General features: G+C 44.1%; 1 protein-coding gene across 6 annotated transcripts; it reads left to right on the plus strand.

Annotated features, from left to right (window-relative positions):
* The first annotated feature begins 127 nt into the window (after window positions 1-127).
* On the plus strand, window positions 128-27753 carry trip12 (thyroid hormone receptor interactor 12). 6 transcript variants are annotated; one of them, XM_084466900.1, is made up of 42 exons: window positions 128-233; window positions 2798-2944; window positions 3746-3871; window positions 4118-4902; window positions 6833-6938; window positions 7075-7211; window positions 8905-8988; window positions 9166-9261; window positions 10741-10892; window positions 11215-11250; window positions 11345-11440; window positions 11533-11625; window positions 11927-12088; window positions 12307-12375; window positions 12619-12784; window positions 13247-13364; window positions 13897-14053; window positions 14481-14634; window positions 15188-15416; window positions 15873-15991; window positions 17893-18100; window positions 18183-18283; window positions 18533-18707; window positions 18831-18972; window positions 19080-19286; window positions 19534-19685; window positions 19818-19975; window positions 20186-20259; window positions 20377-20576; window positions 20706-20833; window positions 21016-21167; window positions 21548-21690; window positions 21813-21969; window positions 22596-22694; window positions 22826-22940; window positions 23116-23270; window positions 23440-23604; window positions 24270-24434; window positions 24532-24645; window positions 25494-25588; window positions 25824-25927; window positions 26186-27753. In XM_084466900.1, exons 2-42 carry the CDS (start codon window positions 2847-2849, stop codon window positions 26380-26382), a joined length of 6189 nt encoding a protein of 2062 aa, XP_084323026.1. In that variant the 5' UTR covers window positions 128-233; window positions 2798-2846; the 3' UTR covers window positions 26383-27753. The 6 variants fall into 6 exon arrangements, with proteins under 6 accessions (XP_084323026.1, XP_084323024.1, XP_084323027.1 ...); XM_084466898.1 differs by having other exon boundaries at window positions 18831-18971; window positions 19076-19286; XM_084466901.1 differs by having other exon boundaries at window positions 14562-14634; window positions 18831-18971; window positions 19076-19286.

Consider the following 27753-nt stretch of genomic DNA (forward strand, 5'->3'; position numbering starts at 1 on the left):
TCACTCAAGGCTTTTGCATAGACTAAAAAGACATTTCAAGTCGCCTACTGGAATGCTAGCTCGATCCAATTGGACAAATCTTAAATTTCATGGTAAAAGTAGTGCTTTAGCGGAGGGATCGGGCGGAGGTATATTGCAGTTGCAAACCCCTCAGCTGATGTGAAACTAGCTGGGTTAGAGAGAAAGAGGAGCTGGTGCACTGTCTGTTACAACTACAACACTGGAACAAATAGGTAACAAAAAACCCTTTAAGTATTATAATGCAGTGACACTCCCGTCAATACTTCTTTCTACCTTTATGGTTTTATAATATTTCAGTAGGATGGCGGAATTTAGAGTTCGGGTTGCGAAAATACCTCGATTCCCGTTCCTGCTTTCATGTTTTTTTGTGTGCATCTGTGAGATTCAGGCAGGGGAAATATCAGAGGCCATTTCTTTTTGTCAGCTAACATTATTGTTAGCTAATTGCAAAACACAGAATTTTAAGATCATTGTTTGCGGAATAGCTCACCAAAGATTGACATCGTGGCTTTTGTCTATTGTACGTTTGGATGTTGTAAGAATCGTGTCGGTCTGGTGTCGAGTTGGCAACATTTAAACGCTTTAGCCACATCGAAGCTAAGTAGTTAGGATACCAGAATAAGCTGCTAATGTTCTTCTTCAATTTGACGTTTTAACGACTCGTGATGTAAAATAATCGGTTATTTAATGGGTTCAAATTCATGGTCACGATATATTTCTACAATCATAACACGAAACGGAACATTTGTGTAGTTTGCTATCATTTCGCCGTTTACGTACGAGCTGTAACGTCAACAATCTGAAGTATGGACATGGGACAAAGATCCGCTGACTAGTTAGCTTAACTGGCTAAGTTAAAATTAGCGTTCTAATTAAAGCTAACAGTTCGATAGCTCGCATTTGCATTCGATGTTATTCCCTGTAGATACCCCTTATTTAAATGACCTGACTGGCACTGGTTAGACCAGTGCCGTGGTATTTAACGTCATCAATATGTGCTCGTGATATTCTTATTATTGCTACTTGGTTAGCATTTGATAAAGGTTGGATAAAACAGTTGCGAGCAAAGGTTAGCAGTTACGAGAACAAGCTAAAGCAAACATGCGTGATGTTTGGAGCTAGTGGTAGCCACATACCCTGTTGTATTTACGTTGACAGTTGCTAAGATTCGTTCTGGGCCTGTCAGCCACCAGCCCGACCAACAGTGGTCGATATCCCCGGTGACAAAACAACTATGAAGCTCATTTAACTTCGAGTTCTATTAATCATCTCGTGTCACGTTATTGTTGTATCGTGGTCAACTGAAACGTATCTATTTCAGTGGTAGATGGTTTCCGGACAGTTAGCTTGCCAGGTTAGCAAACGTTCGCATGATCATTGAACGGCTGGTGCGAAGACAGTCAGACCGCTGCTGCCATTTTCGATGGGGAATCTCAGGTGATCGCAATGGTATCTTGCCACATAAGGGGACCTCATAGCCATTGACGTCAAATCTACTTGAGAAGTAGTGTAGGTATCGTGCGACCCATATAGGTTATTGCATGTAGATTTAATGATGGATTTAGTTTATTGTTTTGCTTAATATGTTGACACTTATTTGCCAACTACGCATTTTCGTGTCACCACTGCCAAGTTAGCCAACGTAACTTCATTGTAGGGATCGCTTTGGTTTTGTTTACTAGTTTACAATGTATTTACATTCGAATATCATTCATACAACAACCACACGTTTATATTTGTAGGTTCTGTGTTTTTTTCGATTTATCCCGATGCGATTTGGCTACTGTCAAAATGTATGGGATTAGGTTTTTAGTCGCTACTCATGCTAGCCGGTACTGCTAGCATACTACGTCAGAAATGTAGGCCTCTGTAAATCATGATATTAAAGTGTTTATTGCAGTATTGTTATTTCAATGTTGAAGCGGTGTGATATTTCTGTTTTACCAAACGGATAATCCGCTTTGTTAAGTAAAACGTAATGTTATGTCCGCGTGGAATATATCAGTTAATATAATGAAGGAATAAACAAAGACGAGGATGCACTGTCAGTACAGGCCTAAAATGGCCCTGTGAGCTTGCCAAATGTGGCGTATTTTTATGATCAATGATATAATTATTTTAAGTCTTAACTGTCATTCACAAGGATGCATGTAGCAGTAAAGCATGAATTCACAGGATTTGGTACGGTACATATTGTTTGATCAAACGATTTCTGCAAAATGTGGTCAGAATTTTAATTGGTTATGAAAATGTTTGTTATAAAAGTTACAAAAAGATTATAATAATAATTTAGTATTACATTTTGTGTGGTTTAGTTATTATTATGTTGGTGAGGTGTTTTTTTTCTAATAGTTCCTTTGATACTGACTCATTCTACCAAAGTGACAATATTTAAATTATCTAGCTTGCTTAATTGTTATTCAATTTTGTTGTACTAATAGTAGTCGATTAATTTCACCCCCCCCCCCACCCCCATTATGGACAATGATCATAACTGGCTTCATCACAGTCTATAAAGATGTATTCACATTTATTTCATTCTGTCTTTAATCCTAGAATTGTCAGTCGGTTTTTAAATGGTACATTTCACTGGTCTACTGATTGGATCACTTTGACACTTGATTGATCTGAAGTATATTATTGATAATCACCAACTGCCTTCAACGTCTTAAATGCATTTTTACAGCAGAGTATTATTTTATTGTGTGTGTTTTTTATCATCTGATCATCCACTCAGTTATTGTGCTGATATTGTTTCTGTTTCCTTTCTTTCCAGTGAATGGTAGTGTCTAGAAAGGGTATGTCCCTTCAGGAGAGAGGTGCCAATGTCCAACCGGCCTAATTCCAATCCAGGGGGGTCACTGCGTCGTTCACAGAGGAACACTGCTGCGGCCCAGCCACTAGACCACACAGTCGCGGGAAGGTGAGTTACCCTCCTGCTGAGTAGACCTCATAAGTGGGACACCTTTACCCCACCCGCCGCATTGGCTTGAGAGTTGTGTAATAAACTACCTTTGGTGAAATATTTTTAGATTATCATTTGTTATCATTTGCCTCGTCGTGAGATATATTAGCACTTTTCAAAAATCGTAGACAACCATACATTCTGTTAAATGATTGCAAGTTTGGACTGGTCATGACATTAAGCAGCATTAGGGCAGAGCAAATTAAAGCGATGTAGCAAGCCACTTGACGGCAGGCAATGCAAATAATTTGCACCAAAAGCTTGAACTAAAAAAGAAATGATGCTAAGAAAAATCACTGTACACATAACAACTTAACATGCAAATACACGGGTAATAATATCAAGCTGGTGGGGAAGTCATGCTTATGATAGATGATTATGTATACAACCCATCCATCCATTTCCATCCAATTAATTATTGCAAGTCCATATATGGGGAATTATAAAATTTTTGACACCACATTCCAAAATAATTATTGAATTCAAATTGTTTTGTAAATCTGAATAATATTTTATAGTCTAATATATAAGTTGGTTATATGGATCTCAGTTTAGTATTTTGTGTATTGTATAAACTGTTCTTTTGCTGTTCTACAGATGGCATTTTTTATGTCTAAATGTCTTGATTGCTCTCAATCTGCATTTTAAGATGTATTCAACATGTTCCTCTAATCTGAATAAGTGAGATTATATGTGGTGGCTATAACATCATGATTTTAAGAACATATTGTTCCTTGCTCTTCAATTTCAACCATACAGGTTGCAGTCAGAGCAGGTTAAACTTAAAGCAAATTCCCCTCCTGATAGTAGAAGACCAAATTCTAAGGCTTCCAAAGCCACGACCAGCTCAGCCTCTGGCCAGTCCAGAGGGCACAGCTCAAGAAGGTACCCCTCTACTCTACTTGACACTCACTATGTGTGTGTATGTATGCAGGGTGTGCATTTATTATAATGGTATCTATTTTTTAAATTAACTGCATAATCCACACAGCTCGGTTAATTATGAACTTAACATGTTATTGACCATTTTGCTGAATGAGTCTGAATAAGGCATGGTACTCTGAGTGCTTGGTTTGATGATCGCCTCCCTGACATGGTTCCTTACCGTTTCTTTATTTTTCTGTCCTACAGAAGCGGCCTTTCTCTATCCGTGGCTTCCTTTGTGCTGCCAGACGACCCAGAGGCTGCAGGGACATCCCAACAAGAGCGACCAGGCCACCAATCAAAGAGTGAAAGCACCCGTGGGCTCAAGCGAAATTCGGCTCCAGACCACGTCAGCACCTACATACCCACCCCTGCCAAAAAATCAAAAACTCTGCCACCACGCAGAGACAATACACTTGAGACCAAGAAGAGCTCAGCAAAGTCCAAGAAGAGACCCCTTGCACCGGAGCCACCTGCACCGCCAGGTCGAGGGCAGGGCAAGAAAAGCGGGGCCGCCGGGGCCTCTCCGACTCTGAAACGGAAGAAAGCGGACCCTCTCCCCGGTTTGAGTAGCACCACTGGGTCCCTCCCCAACAGTATTGAGGGCAGAACTGCAAAACCCTCCAAGCTGGCGTCAAAATCGGCAGCCTCAGCCAAAGCTGGGTGTAGTGCCGTGACGGACTCCTCCTCTTCTGCCTCTACATCTTCCTCCTCCTCCGCCGGTACCAACAGCGCCGCCCCACAGGGTGCCCGGGTCAAACAGGGCAAAGACCAGAACAAGGCACGCCGCTCTCGTTCAGCCTCTAGCCCCTCCCCTCGCCGCAGCACTCGGGACAAGGAGCAAGCTAAGGCTGCTGGATCTTCCAAATTTGAGTGGGCAGCCCGCTTTAACCCCAAAGTCAATCTGCCAAAGCCCAAACTGTCCCTGCCCGGGTCCTCTAAAACTGAAACCTCCAAACCTGGGCCGTCTGGACTACAGGCAAAACTTGCAAGTGAGTTACACCGTCTGCCTGGATAACCCCTTATTTCCAGTGCTGTCTCCTTGCTTGTGTTTATTGTTTTACAGATGTATCGATGGGTCAAACACATTTCACACACATTTTCCACAGACCGCTAGGAACCATTCTCGGCCAGGGATATGCATTTGTACTTGACAGCATTTAGTTTAAAGAGTCAGCCCTATAAATGTTTGTGACAGGTTACTTATAGAGTTGAGTTTTAGTAGTGAGGCTTAGCACTATTCTTAAGATGGTTAATGTTGTGTTCCTTGAAGTTCTTTACCACCGGGATTAGATATCACAGTAGTGGTCCCAGCAATGTTGCAGCTTGGGTTACAGCAGCTAACTCTTGTCCACTGGGAGCTGATGACGCTGCTTTTGACTTGGGAGACATTACAGCGCAACTGGGCGGCTCTAATGATGCATATGGTTAGACGTGTGTAAAGTTAACATGAAAATGTACATTCATTTAGAGAAAAATACCAAATTATATATTGTGCACGGATTGTAGGAAAACATTTTCGCAACCTTTTCCCAATGCACACGATCAACGGTGTGTGTGCATGCTCACATGATACATGTTCGTTGGAGGGGGTTGTGGGGTATCTTCAGCAGCTAAAGAGCTAGCTCAGATTTCATACCGAGTTCCAGTAGCCTGAAAGTGGACAATGTCTAAATACCGTCTAGTTGCTCAACAGACTTTCTCTTGAACAAATGGAGTGGACAGGCAGCTGGAGCCTTATATTTTGTGTGTATAAATGGAGATCTATGAATGCAGGTGTTGTCAGCAGATTCAGCTTCTGTTATCCATACTCCTTTTTCATTTTATATAGTTTTTAGAATAAATTGGGCCTTATACGTTGTGTCTATGTAAATGTATTTTGCACCAAAGGAGGATTCTGTGCCTACTAAATGGAAAAATAGATTGTTTTGAACATTGTGTTTAGCATTAGCATTCAGCTTTTGCTAATGTGCTCAATGCGCCAGCCTGCCGTTCTGGGGTCTGTAGGTCAGGGGATATCAAGGCAGGTGTAGCATGCCATGTGGCAGGAGTCCATTTGGACAGACCCCGCCTAAGTTAGACCGTGTGTTTCAGCAGATGACATGCAGCACATATAAAGGTTATGGAAAGGCTTACTATCCCAGGCAAAGGAAAGGAGCAGTTGTACATATCTCCAGCTTACAAATTGTACTTATTTTAATTGTAGTAGATGGTTTATCACTCTATTATCCCACACAAACACCAAAGATATGTCCCTTTTAAACTCTGCAAAGGTGAGTACTACCAATATGCATGTGTTCATGTTGTGCTATGTAAACAATTGCATAGTGCCATTTGAAGCAAGTGTTTGGGCTGTGAGAGCATCACGGCTACCTATTAAAGTGCCTGTAGATAGCATGGTATGTATGGGGGAGCTTATACATCATGCACGTTTGGCAACGTCTCTTTCTTGGCTGCCTTGAATAGTCTTGCTGCATAAGGGATTGTATTGATGGGATGATCTGTGGTTAATAGGAGGTTTATCTCTTTTGAAATTTTATGTTTCCAACCTGTTCAAGTAACTTGCTGCTCAAGTTTTGTTTTGATTTACCTATAGCCGAATCTGGTGTCAGCAAAATGTGGTTAATCAAATGCATGAAATTGAATTGCAAGGGTATTTCTGTAATTCATCTTACTGGTGAATAAAGCTCTACATTGGACACTGATGATTAGAGTTCTGTAAAGTATGCATTTCCTGGAATGCCAAAAGCAAACAACAAGGCTATTCCTGTTTTTAAGTATGCTGTCTCTGCTTGTTTTGTATCATTTATAATTACTAATCTTAGATGATTTTGAATTTTTTTTATTTGGAAAATCCTTTCACAACAGAGGTAGCCGGGGCATTTGTTAATAGTTTTGGTCCTTTTTGTTTTCATTGCTCAGGTTTGAGAAAGTCCACTAAGAAGCGCAGCGAGTCTCCTCCAGCAGAGCTCCCCAGCTTTCGGCGGAGCACACGCCAGAAGACCACGGGCTCCTGTGCCAGCACCAGGTAACAGAACATACACAGGAGGACCTACCCAGACCTTGAGCTAGCTCGCCCTATTGGCCACAGTGTTTAGATTCTTATTTGAGGTGATCGACTCACTGAGCTATTGGTCACAACCTCTCTCTTCCCCCCACTTTAGTCGGCGGGGCTCAGGCCTGGGCAAGCGCGGGGCAGCCGACGCTCGCCGACAGGAGAAAATGGCCGACTCCGACAACAACCAGGATGGGGCTAACTCATCCGCTGCTCGCACTGATGAGGCACCTCAAGGGGCCTCCGGTACGTTGTTCACTACATTAGTTTGGTTTGGATTTTCACCCATTTTCATCATAGTTTTGGAGTAAATTTCACCACAGTAACTTTCCCCAGGAACTAGGAAACGTTTCAATGAATTAGCACCAGGGTCTAAATTTAACTCTTGGGACATTTTAACCCCCCCAAAAAAGTCCCTGCTTAGGGACTTCCCAAAAGAACAGGAACTTTGGAGCCTTAAAGCACTGAACAGTTCTGATTGGTCGAGTAGCTTTCTCGCAGCATTTCTTTTCAATAACTCATAAAATCAGTTTGCTAGGTTTTGGTATTCAGAGTACTCAATTATGACTGTCTGGCGTTGTCAAGTGAAAATAGTCTAAAGAATGGTGGTTTGCGATGTGTCTTTGTGTGCATTTGGAGTGTTGTTTTTTGCATTAATGTTTTGGAGATCTTTGTGCTTGAGGTTGTCATTCTTAAGGAGAGGGTTGGTATTCAACTGAACATCTTTGTTTTCAAAAGCAACCAATCAATGTATTGATTAATCAATACATACAGCTCTATGAATGTTGTTGCAATGTATTCTACAAACAGCTATGGGTTTTTCATATGTCAGCAAACAAATTTGCCTAAACTTGGCCAATCTTCTGACTGAGACGCAGATTACAACAGACAGACAATTTTAGTTCCTTGAAAAGTAGTTCCTGGGATCAAAAGTTCTGGGTCCTCTGGAAACGCGGCTAAACTCTATTTTGAAAGACTCCTTTATTTTCTTTTCTTTGACTAGCCATTTTGAAATCATCTCATTACATTTTGTATGTTTTAAACTATGGGTCACCCCGGCTAAGATTTTGCATAGTCAAATCTGACTCATCAGGCAATACCCATTGTCAATTGATCATCAAATCATGTAGGATATATTTGTTCATATATGCGGCTCAATGATGCCTAATTTGTTATGACTTTAGTGTGGCTTAAATGCTTTAAAATAATAAATTGGCATATCAAGGTAGTGCCTCCTGTTAATGATCAACAGCTTTTAACAAATTAACTTTCACCATAATGACTGTGTGTCCTTGCATGACAGAATCTCCATTCAGTTCGACAGAAAGTATAGGCAATTACAATTAGCCTTTCATACAATAGTACTGTAATTAATATAAATCAAACTTTGGCTGTCAAATTGCACAGAGATTTTGAGTCAACTCCCATAATACAATTGATTGATTCGACAAAAATAAAATTTTGAATATAAAAAGAAACTGCACCCCATCTCTAAATTAAATATTTGACCACAGAGCTACTCCATTCTACTCACTAGCCTAAATGATCAGGCAAGTGCTGTTTGGAGAAGGTCAGTGGGTATCAGATCCAGTCTTGGTCCGGGTTCAGACTTGGTAACGGCAGAGCTTCAATATAAAGTGGGTCGCACACCAGACGAGCCATGGAGCGCCATGCTGGGCAGCATTGCAATGGATAGTAAAGTCTACCTTCTATAGTCTACCAACCCTTATGATTATTAAAACAGAAACAATAGAGCCTTCAACATAATTTTGATTCATGATTAATGTAATTTCTAAATCAACATAGCCTATCACGCAAATAAAATCCATCGGCCTGCATTTGTCTCTCCCTCCCCTGCTACGAGAAGTCTTAAATCCTTATTTACCAGGGAAAGTTGAGGTGACATTACTCAAATGGTGTTTTTTTTTGTTCTCAACAGCTTCTAGTTCAGTTGCTGGAGCTGTTGGCATGACTACCTCTGGAGAGAGTGAGTCAGACGACTCTGAAATGGGGAGATTACAGGGTAATGTATTTATTTACTATTAAATAATAAAATGTCTTTGTATTTAACATAACACTACTCGGGCTAAAGTAGGTCACCTACTTTTCACATGCTGTCCTTCGTGAAACCTCTTGAGTCATTTGCATTCCAGCTTTAGCGTGGTTGCCCTTCTAACCCTGCTCTCTTGGTCGTCCACAGCCCTACTGGAGGCCAGAGGTCTCCCCCCACATCTCTTTGGACCCCTCGGGCCTCGCATGTCGCAGCTGTTCCACAGGACCATAGGCAGTGGAGCCAGTGAGTACTTCCTCCTCCCACTTCCACCTGTTCTTATTTCCTGTCTGCTGACTAAAAACTAAATTGGCAATTTGCAGTGAAGTCCTAGTAAAAGTCTAGCCCCTTTTTTTTAAATGGGTAGATTCTTATCAGACCTATGATTTATATAATTTACCAGGTGGTCTAAAGTTCAATCTCACCACAGGCCTTGACATTAAGCTTTTTAAGTGGCTGTTATGTTTTACTTGCCCAATACATAACATACTTGCCCAAAATGGAAAAGGTATGCCTATTAAGAAAATGTTTCACTATAATGCAACATATCAGCAAAATGTCACCTAAATAGCAGCATACAAATGACAGCAATCGGAATAAGAACATTTATTTTTATTTATTTGTGGTCATTTCTTTCCTGAAACAATTCCATGGTAGTCTATGCCACCAGTTTGTGGGGTGTAATTTGTTGACTGTCCCTAAAACAGCAGCCAGAACGTAGATTTAAGTGCTTTTATATCGATAGCAACAACTAATGTCGTTGTGATCTTTGTCGATACGGTGTCCTAAACTGTCCTCAACATACTACACCTGTAATGTAGTGAAATTGTGTTGATGAATCCGATTGCGGGGTAAGTCAAAACGGCAATCGGTTAACTTTTACCCGCTGTCATGACGGACCCACGAAAACTTCTCCATCCAACTTATTCAGAAGTTCCTTTGCATTTTTCTTTCATATCCTGGCGGCATTTTCAGGTGTCTTTATTTATTTATTTATTTCCGTTACATTTACCTGGCACTTTGCCAGTTTCGGAGGCTGAAGGAACATAACGAAAGTGATAGTGCGATCCAGGCAACCCGTAACCCGTGTTTTCACTACCTTCTACCCGTGAAAGTGCCCTGGAACGGCAGTCAAATCTGCAACTCACTACCCCCGAAGTAACTCGTACCAGATCGATGTACTCCCAGGTACAGCTTGTTACTTACGGGCTAAAAAGTGTCCCTGGAACGCAGCAGCAGCAACTCCTGTTTTACTGAAAACCGATGCACAGCGCTGTAGAAAGCTCCACTCCCACGATATAGGAGGATGTTTATTTTGTAGGCATATTTGGTGTATTTTCCAAAAAAAAGTCACTTGCCCGGACGGGCAACTAGATGTCACATTTTAGTTGCCCATTCAGAGTTCACCTGCCCCGGGCAAGAGGGCAACCATTAATGTCGAGGCCTGAACCATGTAAAAAGGCTAGACTGTTTAAAAGGATATTAAAGAGGTGAACAAGAGATGCAGAAAATGGGTTAAAATAATCTTTCCCTGAAACTCCAGTCAACAACATTTTCAATGTATAATTTTATCTTTATGAGAAGGGTCTGGATTGGTAAATTTTTGCTAAGTTAATTTCAGGTGAGACTCTGAAGACAAAAGTAATGTCAACCTGAAATGTCACGCCAACCCAGGTTGTTGTGTTTTCTCTGCTGTTTACATCATGTGTCCTCTTTCGCTCCCAGGCTCCAAAGCTCAGCAGCTGCTCCAGGGCCTACAGGCCACAGGCGACGAGTCCCAGCAGCTCCAGGCTGCCATAGAGATGTGCCAGCTGTTGGTAATGGGCAATGAGGAAACACTGGGTGGCTTCCCAGTCAAGAGTGTGGTGCCAGCCTTGGTAAGCCACTTTTTCTATCTGTAACGGCTCATAGCTCGATGGAAAGCTCCCGGTCTGATTTAATTTTGCTAACCTAGCAACCACTCAGATTAATTTATGCATCATCAAACATGATTAACATTTCAAATGTTTTCATATCTGCAAAATGGAAGCAAAGCACACTTCTAAAGTAATTTTAGTCAAGTAAAATAAGTTGTCTTTCAAATACATTTAAGGAAATGTGTTCAGTGATGCATATTATTATTGTGAACCGTACCAGTTATTCTGCACGTATAGCTCATGTCCTTGGTTGATGTTTAAATATTCTGTCTTTCTTTTACAGATTGCATTGTTACAGATGGAACATAATTTTGATATTGTAAGTATTCCTGAGATTGAACGTGTATACAAATGTATGTGCTGTCCATTACGACGGAGGCTGCATTCAAACCGTCACCCCTCCATGCACACAGATGAATCATGCCTCCCGTGCTCTCACCTATATGATGGAAGCACTTCCTCGATCTTCTGCTGTGGTGGTCGATGCCATTCCTGTCTTCCTGGAAAAAGTACGGTGTTACTTCGGCTTTTGCATGCATTCTTTTTCGGGGATGCCCTACAGACATGACACATGACATCTGCTTCTGTAAACCTATTGCAGCTTCAGGTGATACAGTTCATTGACGTAGCAGAGCAGGCACTGACTGCCTTGGAGATGTTGTCAAGGCGACACAGCAAAGCCATTCTACAGGCTGTAAGTACTGCTTTTTTCTCCTTCCTTCACGATCTTGATCACCACAGAGCTATTTGCCCACAACTATGAATGTCGATAGATAGATAGATAGATCGATCTGTCTCTGGGTGGATAGATATGGATGGAGAAGCATAGCCAGACACTCCCACGTCACACCAGGTCACTGATTCTGTTTGCACTGCCATTTGTGTTAATGAGTTGATTCACAACTCGAGGAAAGGGCTTCTGCGGTGACATCAGAACATCATGTGGTACAGTCGACATGCATTAGTCATCTTTGTGCTCGTCTCTTCCTACGTAGGGTGGGCTTGCCGACTGCCTGCTGTACTTGGAGTTCTTCAGCATCAATGCCCAGAGGAATGCCCTGGCCATCGCAGCCAACTGCTGCCAGAGCATCACACCCGATGAATTCAACTTTGTTGCTGATTCTTTACCGTTGCTTACTCAGAGACTCACTCACCAGGTACCATTTGACGCCAGAGGAAAACATGCTTAAATAGGAATCATATTTAATCAGTTCATGTACTAAAATATTGTAGAAGTGCACTCATAAACAGGCACACACATAGTTGGTTCTACCATTTAGCGTCATTTTCACGCAACACGCTCTCTGATACTGTATCTTTTGTTGTTGTTGCATTTGGTCAATGACTTATCAGTTGTTATTTTCTCCCATTCCAGGATAAGAAATCCGTTGAAAGCACTTGTCTATGTTTCGCCCGACTGGTCGACAACTTTCAACATGAGGAGGTATGCGTAGCCCTGGCCCCTATTCATGGTTGTCATACCAATGTTGTACACGGTATGTGTTTGTTATCCTTTGTTTGTCCTCTGGGCCACTTTCCTTGATTGTTTTCTTTTGTGTGTGTGTGTGTGTGTGTGTGTGTGTGTGTGTGTGTGTGTGTGTGTGTGTGTGTGTGTGTGTGTGTGTGTGTGTGTGTGTGTGTGTGTGTGTGTGTGTGTGTGTGTGTGTGTGTGTGTGTGTGTGTGTAGAACCTGCTGCAGCAAGTGGCCTCTCCGGATCTGCTGACCAATATTCAGCAGCTGCTGGTGGTGACCCCTCCGGTGCTGAGCTCGGGGATGTTCATCATGGTGGTGCGCATGTTCTCCCTCATGTGCTCCAACTGTCCCTGCCTGGCCGTGCAGCTCATGAAGCAAAGTGAGTGTCGTGTCACTGACACTACTGAACACACATACACACACCGAGCCAAAAGCGTGCTTGGTCACTTAGTCATATTCTGTTCTGTTCTCCTCCTAAGCATAGCCATTCCCAGCCGCTGGCCAGACAGTCCATCGTCTAGTCTAACTAAGCCTGGTGTCCGTATTGAGTTACAGATCTAAATAGTCTGTTAATTTATACCTATTTATGTCTTTTGTAATATAGGTTATGTAAGCAAGGAACTAATCATCATTTGACTATGTACAACACATTCTGGATTTTTCACATACAGTGGAATACAGTTCCTGCTTAATTAAATAAATCATGTTTGATGTAGAATTTAGTTAGAAGTCTGAATTATTATTATTTTTTTAATGTCTCCCTTGTTCTCATGTCATCAGTTGGTGTTTGACCTGCAAGAATGTAACTTAACGTGTCTGTGTGTCACTGTGTGTGATGCAGATATAGCTGAGACCCTTCGCTTCCTCCTGTGTGGTGCGTCCAACGGTAGCTGCCAGGAGCAAATTGACCTGGTTCCCCGCAGCCCTCAAGAGCTCTATGAACTCACCTCCCTCATATGGTAACACTAAGAGCGTGTTCATCTCAATATACACAGTCCCTTCTCTTGTCCTGGGCCCCTCGCCCATAAAGGGCTAATGTTAAAGCATTGTTTATCAAATGTACCATTTATGTTATTTTAAGTTGCTGAAATGTGGTCACCACTGGCTAGAAAATATACATGGAAATCAGGTTATTTCAATTATTAGCACCATCAAATCATCATTCTTTTCATCGTCATCATTTTAACTGAAACATTGTGCCTGTATTGTGGACAAGGTTGTAAACAAGGTTTGGATAGATGGATATCTACAAATGAACATGCTACATATTCCATAATATGCTACTGTGGTCATTCGAGCCACCAGGCGATGAATCCACTGAGTACTTATGTGGAGATATAATCCATCCATGGTCTAATGTAGGTCTTCCCAGCGACGATCATAACCTAATCCGCCCATCTGGTGCTCAATGGTGTTTTTAAATAGAGTATGTATTCTAGAATACATGGTGGCATATGGAGTCCTCCTGACCGACCCCTGTTGTTTCTCTAGTGAGCTGATGCCCTGCCTGCCAAGAGAGGGCATTTTTGCTGTGGACGTCATGCTGAAGAAGGGCAGTGCTCAGGCCACCGAAGGGGCCATCTGGCAGTGGAGAGATGACCGGGGGCTCTGGCACCCTTACAACCGCATCGACAGCCGCATCATTGAGGTATGCATGTCTATATATCGCCAACATGTGCATTCTTTTAGACAGACATTATTTATCAACAAGATTGAGCTGCGTAGATTTGGTTATTTGGTTGAATGTTAATCAAGTCAATTCAGTTAAGCTAGGCAACATCCCTTTTGGGAACAAATGGCCATGATTAGTAACACCTTATTTCATGTTCAAACGATGACCTCCTAATCGTACTTTGCCGTAGAGAGCGTTAAGATGCGATGAATTATCGATTGGTTTGGAGACGACCTATCCCGTTGCTTTGCAGCTGTTATCTGGGAGGGCTCTTAAATGTCCGTAATACACTGGCCTAAGTTTCCACGTGCTTCGCATTCGTTAGTGGTCGTTTACTTCAGCAGTAAGTGACAATAAGTGACAGTGACGCGTGGTGGCTAAACGTGGCTATCGACTCCTGCAGACGGCACACCAGAACGGAGAGGATGAGATCAGCTTGTCTACCCTGGGACGTGTCTACACCATTGACTTTAACTCTATGCAGCAGATCAATGAAGACACAGGCACGGCACGAGGAATCCAGAGGAAACCGAATCCTCTTGCTAATCCCAATACAGGTAAGGCTGAGCCCAGTGCCAGGGTATCATGGCTAGTCGTGCGTTGCGTCATTCAGTATTGTATTACAGGTCTTGTTTTGTTTTAGCGTGCAAGGAAGAAATCAAAACGACATGGCTGCAGAAAGCTTATTTGAACGTTATTGGGGATGGGTTTCCTAATGGGTATGGGCAATAAGGAAAAATTTATGTCATGATAATCATGGAAATGTTACACAATATCGATAAATATGCTTATGAATTCAAAATACTATACTTAACAGTCAAACTGAAGGTAATTACGTTGAAGTATATGGACATTTAAGACCAGTTACACGTTTTCCTACCCAATGTATAATTTCTCTTATTTTGATCATTTTTAGGGCATTCTCTGAACATAATTCATATATACTGTAAAGCTGGTCAATCGTGATGAGTCCACATCTTAATCTCATGATACAATACCATAAACGATCATATTGAAGTATTGCCTCGCCCTGGTTCTGTCTGCTTTTTGCAATAAAAAGTTGTTGACAGCAACAGTTCAAGATGTTCAAACCACTGTGTCTACCTCCAGGGAGCCACCAAGAGGTGCGGCGGGAGGACGCCCGGGCACAGCTGATGAAGGATGACCCTGAGCTGGCCAAGTGCTTCATCAAGACCCTGTTCGGGGTCCTGTACGAGGTCTACAGCTCCTCCGCTGGCCCCGCCGTCAGACACAAGTGCCTTAGAGCCATTCTCAGGATCATCTTCTTTGCGGACGCAGACCTGCTGAAGGACGTTCTGAGAAACCACTCTGTGTCCAGGTAAGATGCGGCCCAGGTTTCCAGCAGACTGATAAATGTTATGCATAATAGTGAAAGTACAAGAGAGACTGCTTCTCTGAGTCAGCTGGCGGGCGAAGTTCAAGTCTTTCATTGTCAGATAAACGGAACAACACCGTCAGACTGGCCCCTGACATTCTTATGACAAGTCGGTGACGACTACCACATTAGGGCATAATGTACTAGAAAGATCAAATATGCTAGATTAAAAAGTTTATGTATAAAGATGCATCTACCAAGTAATAAGTATATAACAAGGTAATTATATAACTGACCAAATAAACAAAGTCCAATTATATACCATATCGCTACCAATTTTCTGCTTGATAGATAGATAGCTAGCATAAGCTATGCTTGGTGCTAGCCAAGCTAAACTTGACTTTCGCAATGCTAGGTTCCACTGCCCAGTCAATGCATGTTTATGCTTCCTCCTCACAGTCACATTGCCTCCATGCTATCCAGTCTGGATCTGAAGATTGTAGTAGGGTCCCTGCAGATGGCTGAGATCCTCATGCAGAAGTTGCCCGACGTCTTCAGTGTCTATTTTAGAAGAGAAGGTAATCAATACTGCATTGACATAATTGTAATGGTAGGCTTCTCCACTATAGACAATCTAAAGTGATCTCGGCAAGCAATTACCTCCTCCAGTGGTTTGCTGGGGTTTTACTTTGTACAAACCAGCATAAGTTCAACCCATTGCCCTGTCAACAACTTTTAATTGACCATGCAACACCACCACACATGCATAATCACAGACGCATTACACTCCTAACAATGGCACTTAATGTATGCACTTATTGTAAGTTGTACGTTCTGGCACTTAAAAATTGTATTTAGCATCCTATCCTAGCTATCTTTGTTGTATACAGGGAAGGGGTTGACCTTGCAATTGTAAGTGCTTGGCACTACTGTACTGACAGTAGGGCTGAACGATTTTGGAAAATAATCTAATTGTGATTTTTTTTTTTACCCCTCAATATTGCGATTGCTATTTAATATGCGATTATTTTTTCAAGCTCCTCATATCATGTATTTTTCAACGAACACAAGCAATAAATCTATCTGTTTCATACTATTAGATTTATTTTCGAAGTCCTTCTCCCTCATCCTGGTGCTCAATGTGTGAAATGCATCGGCATTTTTATGTGTGTTTGCCAGCATACATTCTATGTGGGCGTCTGCCCAAATATCCAATAGACATTCCGTCTACTCTTTGCTCCATGTTGAGCCACGACCCCCCCCCCCCCGTCAACAATCGCGGCCGCAACGGCACTCGTCCGCGATCCAACCCCACGTCAATAATAGCGCTTGCCCCTCAAAACTCCTGAGCACATCCCTGGCTGTTACCGCTAATCAAACAATAATTCCCATAATGCGCGCGGCTGAGCGGGTGCCTGTTACGTCCAAAGAGGCGTATGCTTTTTAGAACTGGATCGGACCGAGGTGCGTTCGCTCAAGTGAACCGAGACCACCTCTTTAGCGAGGTCTCGGCCGGCTGATTTTTTTTTTTTTTTTTTTTTTTTCCCCCAAGCCAACGAGGCTGTGATCGAAATGCGGGACAGTTGCGCAGCATCGTCTTTTTTATAGCCAAAATAATTCCACACAACTGATGTGCCGCCCCTCTTTGGTACCAAACTTTCAGCTGTGCGCTCTTCTGACGAGCCTGAGGCCATTGTGCAGCAGGTTAAAGCGCAGCGTCTCTCCCTGCCTGCACTGCTTTGCTCAGCTCGGCTCACTCGCAAGTCACGTGACCAATCAAATCGCAGCCTTTGCGGTTAGAAAATCTTGTTTTGTTATATCGTGATATTATCGCAAGTGCAATTAATCGTTCAGCCCTAACTGACAGCGCTATATTGTTTTTCTTTTGACAAATGTACTTGGATGCTAATAAACCTCAAAGGCAGTCCTCTACCCCAAATTAATATAGCTATAAAACAGCGCGACTTGATTAAAATGCATGTGCAAAATCCGTTCATGGATACAAGATTGAGATAGCAATGCATCTTATATATACATACACACACACACACACACACACACACACACACACACACACACACACACACACACACACACACACACACACACACACACACACACACACACACACACTCTCTTACTTACTTACTTACTTACTTTCCGGGTAACAGTCAGACCCCATGTATTTCCAGAGTAACAAACAAATGTATTTCACTTGAGAGGTCCTTGCCCCAGAATAAGCCCCATTTTTATTATGTACTTATTTGTTAATGATCACAATATGACACTCGAGGGTGTGCTTTTCCATCACAACTGGCGCATAGGATGCATGCTAGGGGACCTTGTTCCTTACCGCATCACTGCCGTGGCATGAATGACCGTAAAGCCCACCCTTTCATGTAATATTGCTTCCTTTTTATCACTTGAGAATGCGTTGGCAATGCTTGGCTTCCCCAACGGCTTCATCTCTGCTCATCAGGTGTGATGCATCAGGTGAAGAACCTGGCAGAGTCCGAGAGCTTCCTGGTCACCAGTCCTCCAAAGGCTTGCACTAGTGGCACCGCCAGTCTTTGCACCACGACCATCAGCACCGCATCCACCACTGCCGCCACCAACGCTACCCCCGACCTAGGCTCCCCCAGCTTCCAGCACAGCATGGATGACTCTCTGGACCTCAGTCCACAGGGGTGAGCGATGCCACTTTCCTCGTATCTTTTTCCCCACAGCGGGTGGAACACCATTTACTAATACTATTTTACTCGGTTCAAGGCGGTTAAGTGATGTGCTCAAGAGGAAGCGGCTACCCAAACGAGGACCTAGAAGACCCAAGTATTCTCCACCAAGAGATGAAGACAAAGTAGACAATCAGGGTAAGGCTTCCAATTGTAGTTATACATTTACTTTACAGTACTGTAAAGAAATGATATTCACAAAATATTCCCAGTAGTACTTCCCTAGCAGTCAGTTATGGATTGAATTCATTAGTTATGATTAAATATGTTTGATGTTAATATTTTACGTTGAATACATTCGTGAAATAAATGAAGATAATGCAGATGTTAGAAGTTAGTCATTGTTAATTTTTTTTAACATGGCATTCTCCTTTTGGCTCCTCACAGCAAAGAGCCCTACCACTACTCAGTCCCCTAAATCCTCCTTCTTGGCCAGTCTAAACCCCAAAACGTGGGGCAAGCTGGGAACCCAGACCAACAGCGCCAACTCTGAACCCTCACGCACAGCCGGGGTCAGTGGCTTGGCAAGGGCGCCTCCCAAAGACTCAATCTCAAACAACAGGTACCGCTGCAACTAATGCGTTTCTGTTGCGTTCGTTGTGTTTGTATTTCCCCCGGCCAAGCAAAACTGAGCTCAGAGAATGTCTTGTCCGTCTTTACATCTGTGATATGTAAATCTTTCTAGGGACAAGATCAAGGCCTGGATTAAAGAAACAGCCAGCAAGTTTGTGGAGCGCTACTTCAACTCTGAGAATGTGGACTGCAGCAACCCCGCTCTGAACGTCCTCCAGAGACTCTGCGCTGCCACCGAGCAGCTCAACATGCAGGTAAATGGGACGGCCACTGTCACACCAACCATCAATCAAACGTCCTGTGTGAACGGGAAGCGAAAGCAGGTGCTTGAGAGTCCACTATGTGGGTTTATAATCTGAAGGTGGACGGAGGCGTGGAGTGTCTGCTGGAGATCTCGGGCATCGTGTCGGAGTCGGACGTGTCGTCATTTGAGATCCAGCACAGCGGTCTGGTGAAGCAGCTGCTCCTCTACCTAACCTCAAACACGGACCGCGATGTGGTGGGCCGCGACTTGGTGGGCCGCGACGTGCGGCTAAAGAGGTTCCTCAACGTCTTCTACGGCTGTCCGGTGAGAAGAACTAGAATGTCTGTGTGGTTGAAAAGGGAAAAAATGTAACCCCAGGCAGTGTTTTGCAGAGTTTCTGACGACAGGAGAAAACTCGCAGAAACTTATTTGAGTGTACAAATTCCTAATTTTGTAGAAAAGGGATATGTCACATACAGCTTTGATCAGTTGTGGAGTGACTTGTGTACAGTTGGCTGAAGCCAGGCTAAAGGATGATTGCATGAGCTTATAATGTGCCGTGCTGTTTTAGCTTCCCGGAATGGAGACGGCTGGTCGTCTGGATCCATCAGAGAACGGGCCTCTCTTGGCTCTGGTGCACAAGATGAACAACTGCCTCAGCCAAATGGAGCAGTTCCCTGTTAAAGTGCATGACTTTCCCAGTGGCAATGGCAGCGGCAGCAGGTCAGTGGGTCCGCTCACCTTGAGTGTTTAAATAACACCACCGCCTGTGGTATTCTTTCATTTTCTCTCCTTTATTTGTCTGTGTGTTTCATACCCATTTAAGGTTTTTGGTATTTTTATGTTCATCCACAGGGGTTCGCAAGCACTTAAGTTCTTCAACACTCACCAGCTGAAGTGTCAACTTCAGAGACACCCAGATTGCACTAATGTGAAACAATGGAAGGGGGGCCCAGTGAAGATCGACCCCCTGGCCCTGGTGCAGGCTATCGAGAGATACCTGGTGGTCCGAGGTAACACTCGCACATGACCTTGGGAACCATGGAATACACCATATGGTGTTATCCACCAAAGCACCTGTAAAGCTATGAATCATTTTGCCAATACATCAGCATGTATGTGATTTAATATCATTAAGTCACGTCTATGCTGGTGCTAACAGATGAGGGGAAATAAATAAATAAATGGTGGTGCAGGTTACTCAACCGGGTCACTCGATACAGGTTACGGGAGAATCAGAGAGGAGGACGAAGACAGCGACGATGACGGTTCAGACGACGAAATAGATGAATCATTGGTATGTTGATGATCATCCATTTATTCTTCCCAGATGGATTATCACCTTTTTGTTTTTACTAGATGCCCAATGTGTGCAGATTCTTAAGGAATCCTAATCATGTTCCCACTCCCCCAGGCTGCTCAGTTCCTGAACTCCGGCAGCGTACGCCACAGACTCCAGTTCTACATCGGCGACCACCTGCTGCCCTACAACATGACGGTGTACCAGGCCGTGAGGCAGTTCAGCCTGCAGGCCGAGGAGGAGAGGGAGTCCACCGACGACGAGGCCAACCCGCTCGGGCGCGCCGGCATTTGGACCAAGACACACACCATATGGTACGATCTCCCCACGGCACGTAGACAGCAGTGTCTTGTACCGCCAGAGGACCACGATGTGAGGTCCATGTATGTGAACCCCGTCCAGGGCCTCGCCCACGTTGACACTGTATGTATGTTGCTCACCAGGTATAAGCCGGTCAGGGAGGACGAGGACGGCACCAAGGACGCCGTGGGGGGGAAGAGGGGCAGAGCACAGACCGCCCCCACCAAGACCTCCCCTCGCAACGCCAAGAAACAGGACGAGCTGTGGCACGGTGAGAACCAGTCAAAGGCTTCTCCTCGTGCATTCAATGGGACAATCAACCAAAATATTGGAACCCCAATCATGGCTAATGATACCGCATGCACTAAACCCACCCCATTTCTATTGCCGTGTGAATATGTTGAGCGTCCTATTCACTGTTTCTGTGCCCATCACCTCTCCACCCCATCGCAGACGGAGTGTGTCCCAGCGTCGCCAACCCCCTCGAGACATACCTCATTTCAGAGCCTCCGGAGAACATCACCTTTGAGGACCCCTCTCTGGAGGTCAACCTGCTTCTGAGGGTGCTGCACGCCATCAGCAGATACTGGTACTACCTGTATGAGGTACGTCTCTCTAACACACTCGCTTTCTCACTCGCATACATAGAGGGATGGAAGTTCCCCATGAAGGCTTTCTTGGGGCAGACGGGAAACTGAATTATTTAATGTAGGGAGAGTCATCTGCATTTCTACATAGACACAGCATTTCTACATAGACACAGCATTGAATGCCTGGGCCATTAGCCATGATCATTGAGAGATATGTGTGTGTTTGTCTATTACACATACATACGACTCAGTTGAGAAATGTAAACATTATAGTGGCCGCTGTTATGCCGGTGGCATTTCTGTACTGCAGTAAACGGGACAAGCACCAGATGAGATGGCCGTAGGAAGTTGTTGAAACACATTGCGGGCTCTGAACGTGTGGTTTGTGTCGTCAGAACGCTGTGTGTAAGGAGATCATCCCCACCAGCGAGTTCATCAACAGTAAGCTGACGGCCAAGGCCAACAGACAGCTGCAGGACCCGCTCGTCATCATGACGGGCAACATTCCCACCTGGCTCATAGAGCTCGGCAAGACCTGGTAAGTTTATTCATATGGTACTTAGACCAATAAAGCGTTGCATTCATATTCTATTGAATGCAAGTTCAAATCTAAACTTCTCCTCTCTCTCTTCCCTCTGTTCTTTTTTCTCCCTCTACCAGCCCCTTCTTCTTCCCATTTGACACTCGACAGATGCTGTTCTACGTCACAGCGTTTGACCGAGACAGAGCCATGCAGCGCCTACTTGACACTAACCCTGAGATCAACCAGTCAGACTCTCAGGATAGCAGAGTGGCACCCCGTCTTGACAGGAAAAAGGTGTGATGTGTTGCCATAGTGATTGTATTCAGTAGCAGTTACTGAAATGGAATATACCGCATCTCTGCCAATGATGTTAAAACCGTCCTCTCTGATCTGCTTCTAAAATCCATGGTCTCTTATGAGCTCTTAAGTCTGAGGCCTCCCTTACACTTTTGTGCTCGGATGCGCCAGTTTTTAACGCATGTCTGACATTAACAACTTTCAACTTGAATGCAAACTCTGTGACCGGTTCTGTGTTGGGACTTTCCCAGAAAAATCATTCCTGGTCAAATAAATCTGCAGAAATCGCTCCAGGTGAAAAAGAAGCCCTTATGTTCTTGCTGTTTAAAATGGTATTTAATAGGCAAAAGCCTTGCACCTCGGGATGTTATTTAGCACATTGGATCAGGACTGTCCCTACCTGACGGTTAATTCATCCTGCCCACAAGCGTGACCGAGGCCTTGATCACGTACCTTCAATATTCCTCATTTAATACTAATGATATAAAACCTATACTCTTACCATGTGTATGGTTAGTACAACAAGAGTACGGTTTGTTCAGCGGAGGCTTCTGTGAACTTGACTTTGTTAATGTGTGAGTACCATTCCATAACGAGGTCTGTCTTGTCACCCCTGCTTCCAGAGGACAATAAACCGCGAAGAGCTGCTCAAGCAGGCAGAGTCTGTGATGCAGGACCTTGGCAGCTCCCGGGCCATGTTGGAGATCCAATATGAGAATGAGGTACATGAGAATGTCCCAGTCCTACACCTGGCGTTTTTTATTTTGAATAGTGGTACATTTCTGCAGTGGTGTGTGTGCATTGAGGGATTCTGTGTTTGTGTATTAATGCTTTTTTCTGTTTGTCCCGTCAGGTGGGTACAGGTCTTGGCCCAACGCTGGAGTTCTACGCTCTGGTGTCCCAGGAACTGCAGAGGGCTGACTTGGGCCTGTGGAGGGGTGATGAGGTCACCCTGGCCAACCCTAAAGGTATTGTTGGCTTGTACCCTAGCATTGATATGGACTGCCCAAAAATGTATTGTGTATGACCTTTGTCTGGTCAGACTTGGATCACTACTCGAATATCTGACCCTCGCCGTGTCTCTGACCCATGTCTCTGACTCTATTCATTTCTCTAAACCTTCCCATCTCGCTGCATATACAGGAAGCCAAGAGTCCACCAAGTACATGTTCAGTTCCCGGGGGTTGTTTGCAGTACCTTTTGGCAGAACCACCAAACCAGCGCACATCGCCAAAATCAAAATGAAGTTCCGTTTCTTGGGGAAACTGATGGCCAAAGCCATTATGGACTTCAGACTGGTAATAACAAATGGACACATTTTTTGACGGTGATGTAGCAAGCCATGCCAGTATTAGGACAGTATAGCACTCACTCTCAAAGATACACATGTACCACCGTATCATTTCTAACTATACATATATTCATACTCTGTACTATAACAACCGAGTCTCTGCCCTCTCCCCCTAGCTCGACCTGCCCCTGGGCCTGCCCTACTACAAGTGGATGCTCCGGCACGAGACATCCATCAGCTCCCACGACCTGGTCAACATCGACCCGGCTGTGGCCAAGTCCATCCAGCACCTGGAAGACATCATTCGCCAGAAGAAGAGGCTGGAGCAGGACCGCTCACAGGTGAGAGGACCCCATCCCTCAAACGCCCCTCGGTTGGTCCTATACAGGATCAGGACAAACAGTCCATGCTTTTCCTTATATTTAGACTTTGATTAGTTAGTGGGTAAATCGGAAGTTAAAATTGTAGTGTCTTAAACTTTCTATAGTATTATTAAATGTATATGTGCAGCTCAGATAAGTTGAATGAAATGACCCTAAGCCCTCAAATGGGTAAAAAGGCCATAGGGACACTTTCAAGTGGTCCCTCCAGCAAGGTCAGAGTGTGATGGTTGCTAGTGGACCCCGTACCTCCTGCTGGGTAAAGGCTTCAATGGAGAACTGCAGTGATAACTTTGCTCCTACGTTTATTTTTCTTCCTGTGCTTTTCAGGGTTGTCGCCTATTGTGTAATTTAGACCAAAGCCCTGAAGGAAATGCCAAATATAGTTTGGTTGCTCCTCAGTGTCTCGTTCTGCTAATTGTGTCATAAAAGCCTGATTTTTCTCAAGTACCTCTCTTGCCTTTTAGGTTGTTGTTGTTTTTTTAAAACAAAACCCAGGTGGGGAATTGCAACCTATCCTCACTAAGAATATGGATGACTTGCATTTTTAAAGTACCTCCATAGGTGTTCTCCTTCAATGGCAAATTGTTCCAGTTTGTCTCTGTAATAAAACTCTCTCCGCCCAGACGAGGGAGACCCTGCAGCAGGGCCTGGAGAGCCTGAACATGAACGGCTGCTCCGTGGAGGACCTGGGCCTGGACTTCACCCTGCCCGGCTACCCCAACATCGAGCTGAAGAAAGGGGGCAAGGACGTCCCCGTCACCATCTACAACCTGGAGGAGTACCTCAGGGTACGCAGCGACGCACCGCCCCCTTCTGCTGACTGTACATGTGTGTTAAAAACCACACATGTGTGTAACTTGGTGTACACCTTCCTTCCCTGTGTAGTTGGTGGTGTACTGGACCCTGAACGAGGGCGTGTCCAGGCAGTTTGAGTCGTTCCGGGAAGGCTTTGAGTCGGTCTTCCCCTTGCACCACCTGCAGTATTTCTACCCAGAGGAGGTGAGCCCATGCGTACTCCTCTATTGCCCCTTTTCCACCGACAGTACCAGCTCAACTCGCCTCGGCCTCCCTTTTTTTTGTTTCGATCGCCGAAATGAGGTACCTGATACCTGGTACTTTTTTAGTCTCACCTCAGTCGAGGTTCCAAGAGAGCTAATCTGATACTTTTGTGTGACGTAAACAGGCTGCTGGCCACTGATTGGCCAGAGTGATGCCACTGGACGAATAATGATAAGCACGACGTCCGAGCCTGACACCCAACACCCAACATCTTTAAATACTAGCATCAGTATTCAGTCAGCAATAGTGATTGATTATTGAACATGGCAGGATTAGCGCGCAAGAACACGCCGTGGACCATGACAGAGGTGGAGACGCTCCTGTGTGTAGCCCATGTGTCGCAGTTTTGCGCATGCGTGCTATGTTGACCCATCAACATTGAAGAGGTACTTTTTAGATGGAAACACAACGTGTCTGGAACCAAACCAAGTCGTGCCACGCTTAGTCGCGTCGAGTTGAGGTGGTATTGTCGGAAAAGGGGCACATGTGATGTCTTGTAAAGTCTTGCATGTCTTGCATGTTGTCAGTGTAACTATAGCAAAGAGTTTTTGTTGATGGAACAAACAAATGTTAAAATAATGAAATGTCATCAGTAATCTTATGTTTAAACACCTTGTTGGGAGTGTGAAAATATATTTACCTAAGAAAATCTATGAAAACCAAGTTTGCGCATACAAATAACAAGTTTTGGTGTACGCAAACGATTTTTAAAAACGCATGATATTGATGGGCTGCAGAAAACACAGCTTTGATTCATGCTCTTTAACTCTTTCTCTCTCTACCCTCAGCTGGACCAGCTGCTCTGTGGCAGCAAGTCAGAGACGTGGGACGTGAAGACGCTGATGGAGTGCTGCCGTCCAGACCACGGATACACACATGACAGGTGAGCTCTCACACCCCGTCCACTGGGACTATAGAAGTACCTCCTGGACCTACCTGAACGCAACAGATGTTGATCAAATGCACACTTACATTTAATAATGCATACATACCTCTGGGCATGTTGTGAATAGGAAGCCTGTAATGCGTCATGCTGGTTCCTGGTTGCCTGGCTGTGGTCTCCTGTGTGTGTATAATGATGATGACTCATGTTGTGTTGATTGTGACTCTTTGTTCAGCCGTGCGGTGCGTTTCCTGTTCGAGGTGCTGAGCAGCAAAGACGCCGAGCAGCAAAGACTCTTCCTGCAGTTTGTCACCGGAAGCCCCAGACTGCCTGTGGGAGGTGAGCCTGCTAGCATGTCCACCCCCCCATGGAAGTCCTTTAACAGTAATCTTGTTTTGGATCATTGACTGGCCCTAATGATCCACCGATTTTTACCCTGGTGCCAGATCATAGTCTTCGATCAAATCAAATAGAATGTGTTTTAGCTTTGTTTTCAAATCACACAAAACAATCCGATATGTAATAAGCGCCGTCTACATGTCTGTAAATCCCCTCCACTCCCCCTCTAACTCTGCCCTCCGTCTTGGGTCCACCCAGGCTTCCGGAGTCTGAACCCGCCGCTGACCATCGTGAGGAAGACCTTCGAGTCCACCGAGAACCCTGATGACTTCCTCCCCTCCGTCATGACCTGCGTCAACTACCTGAAGCTGCCAGACTACTCCAGCATTGAGATAATGCGAGAGAAACTGTTGATTGCAGCCCGTGAGGGCCAGCAGTCATTCCACCTTTCCTGATCTCGTCCCCCCATCTCACATTCAAAATGCCTTCTACAGCGACTGATGAAAATCATGACTTCCTTCCTCATTTTATTTTGTTTTGATTTTGTAATCTCATACATCGAGGCTAAGTGTACAGCCTTCTTGATAAAGAAAGCAGCTTGCAGAAAGTTTAAGACTTCAAATATATATTTGCTGCCCCCCCCCCCCCCACCTCCCCGTCTCCTGAAAAAAAATAAAAGGAAGGGCAGTGATGACTCGCCAAACTAAAAAAAAATAAAAATCTGAGGACAGTTATATCAGTAGTTAAGTAATATTCAAAAAGAAAAGTGGAAGAAATGGGTGACATTTTAAATTGCATTGCTGTGTGATATTAAAAAAAAAAGAAAAAAAAAGGGATGTTTCCTCCACTGAGCGGTGGACAACGTCACTGTGCGGAGGGGAGGCAGGGGCAGGGGCCCGGGTGGGGGGGGTCCATTGAGCAAGCTAGGTTCACTTTAGCTCCAAAGATCATTTGTACAGACAAATTTGCAGACTTTGCTCATTCTACACCTTTGATAGAATAGCCCTTTTTTCCCCCCATGTCTTCTTCCTTGAGTTCCTCTGTTGGCATTTTGTTCTGTATTATATTGACCCCGCCCCAGTTTGTGTGTTACAATATTTTTTTGGGTTCAGCAGTTCCTCCTACGTGTGTGTGTCTTTGCTTAAAGTTATGAGGATGAGAGTTTGCCGTTGGTTGAATGCCTGGTAATGATGAGAGCATAGTATATTTTTTCTTCACCCCTCCCGTCACTCCCTCTCCCTGTTGAAGTTGTGTTCTGGCCTATACTACACGCTGAGGTTCAGCTTAAGCGTTGAGCTGTATCCATAGTTGTTGGATGAGTGTAAAAAAAGAAAAGGAAAATAAAGTTTGCTTTTGGGTAGAGTAGTGTCTCTCAGCCGGACCCCACAGGAGGGTCAGGAATCTACCGCTAGACCAAACTTTTCAGCAACCCCCACGACACATAATGTAGCTGGGCACAAATGTGGCTGGTCTCATTTTATCGTTTCATGGCCAGATAGCATTTCATGGTTCATTTATGGAGTAAAGTTTATATGCAGTTTCACAACCTGTTCGAGGTGAGAATGTCTGCTTTACTTTTCATTCATTTTCTATATTTTGTCGTTTTTTTTTTTTTTTTTTTGCTGTAGGTTTTTATTTTTATTTCTTTTGCACTGCTGGCTTGGAACAAACCGTGGTGTGCACCTGCAGTCTGAGGCCAGGGGAGGGCGCCACCGTATGCTCTCTTGGCCCAATCGTTCATGTGCTGGTTTCTAAGATCTGCAATAATTTACTGCATCAGGTTCATGTTTTTACCTGAACATAAATAAAGTAACTGTTTGACTCAA

Source organism: Micromesistius poutassou (genome assembly GCF_964030765.1).
Source record: "Micromesistius poutassou genome assembly, chromosome: 4".
Taxonomy (NCBI): Eukaryota; Metazoa; Chordata; class Actinopteri; order Gadiformes; family Gadidae; genus Micromesistius; species Micromesistius poutassou.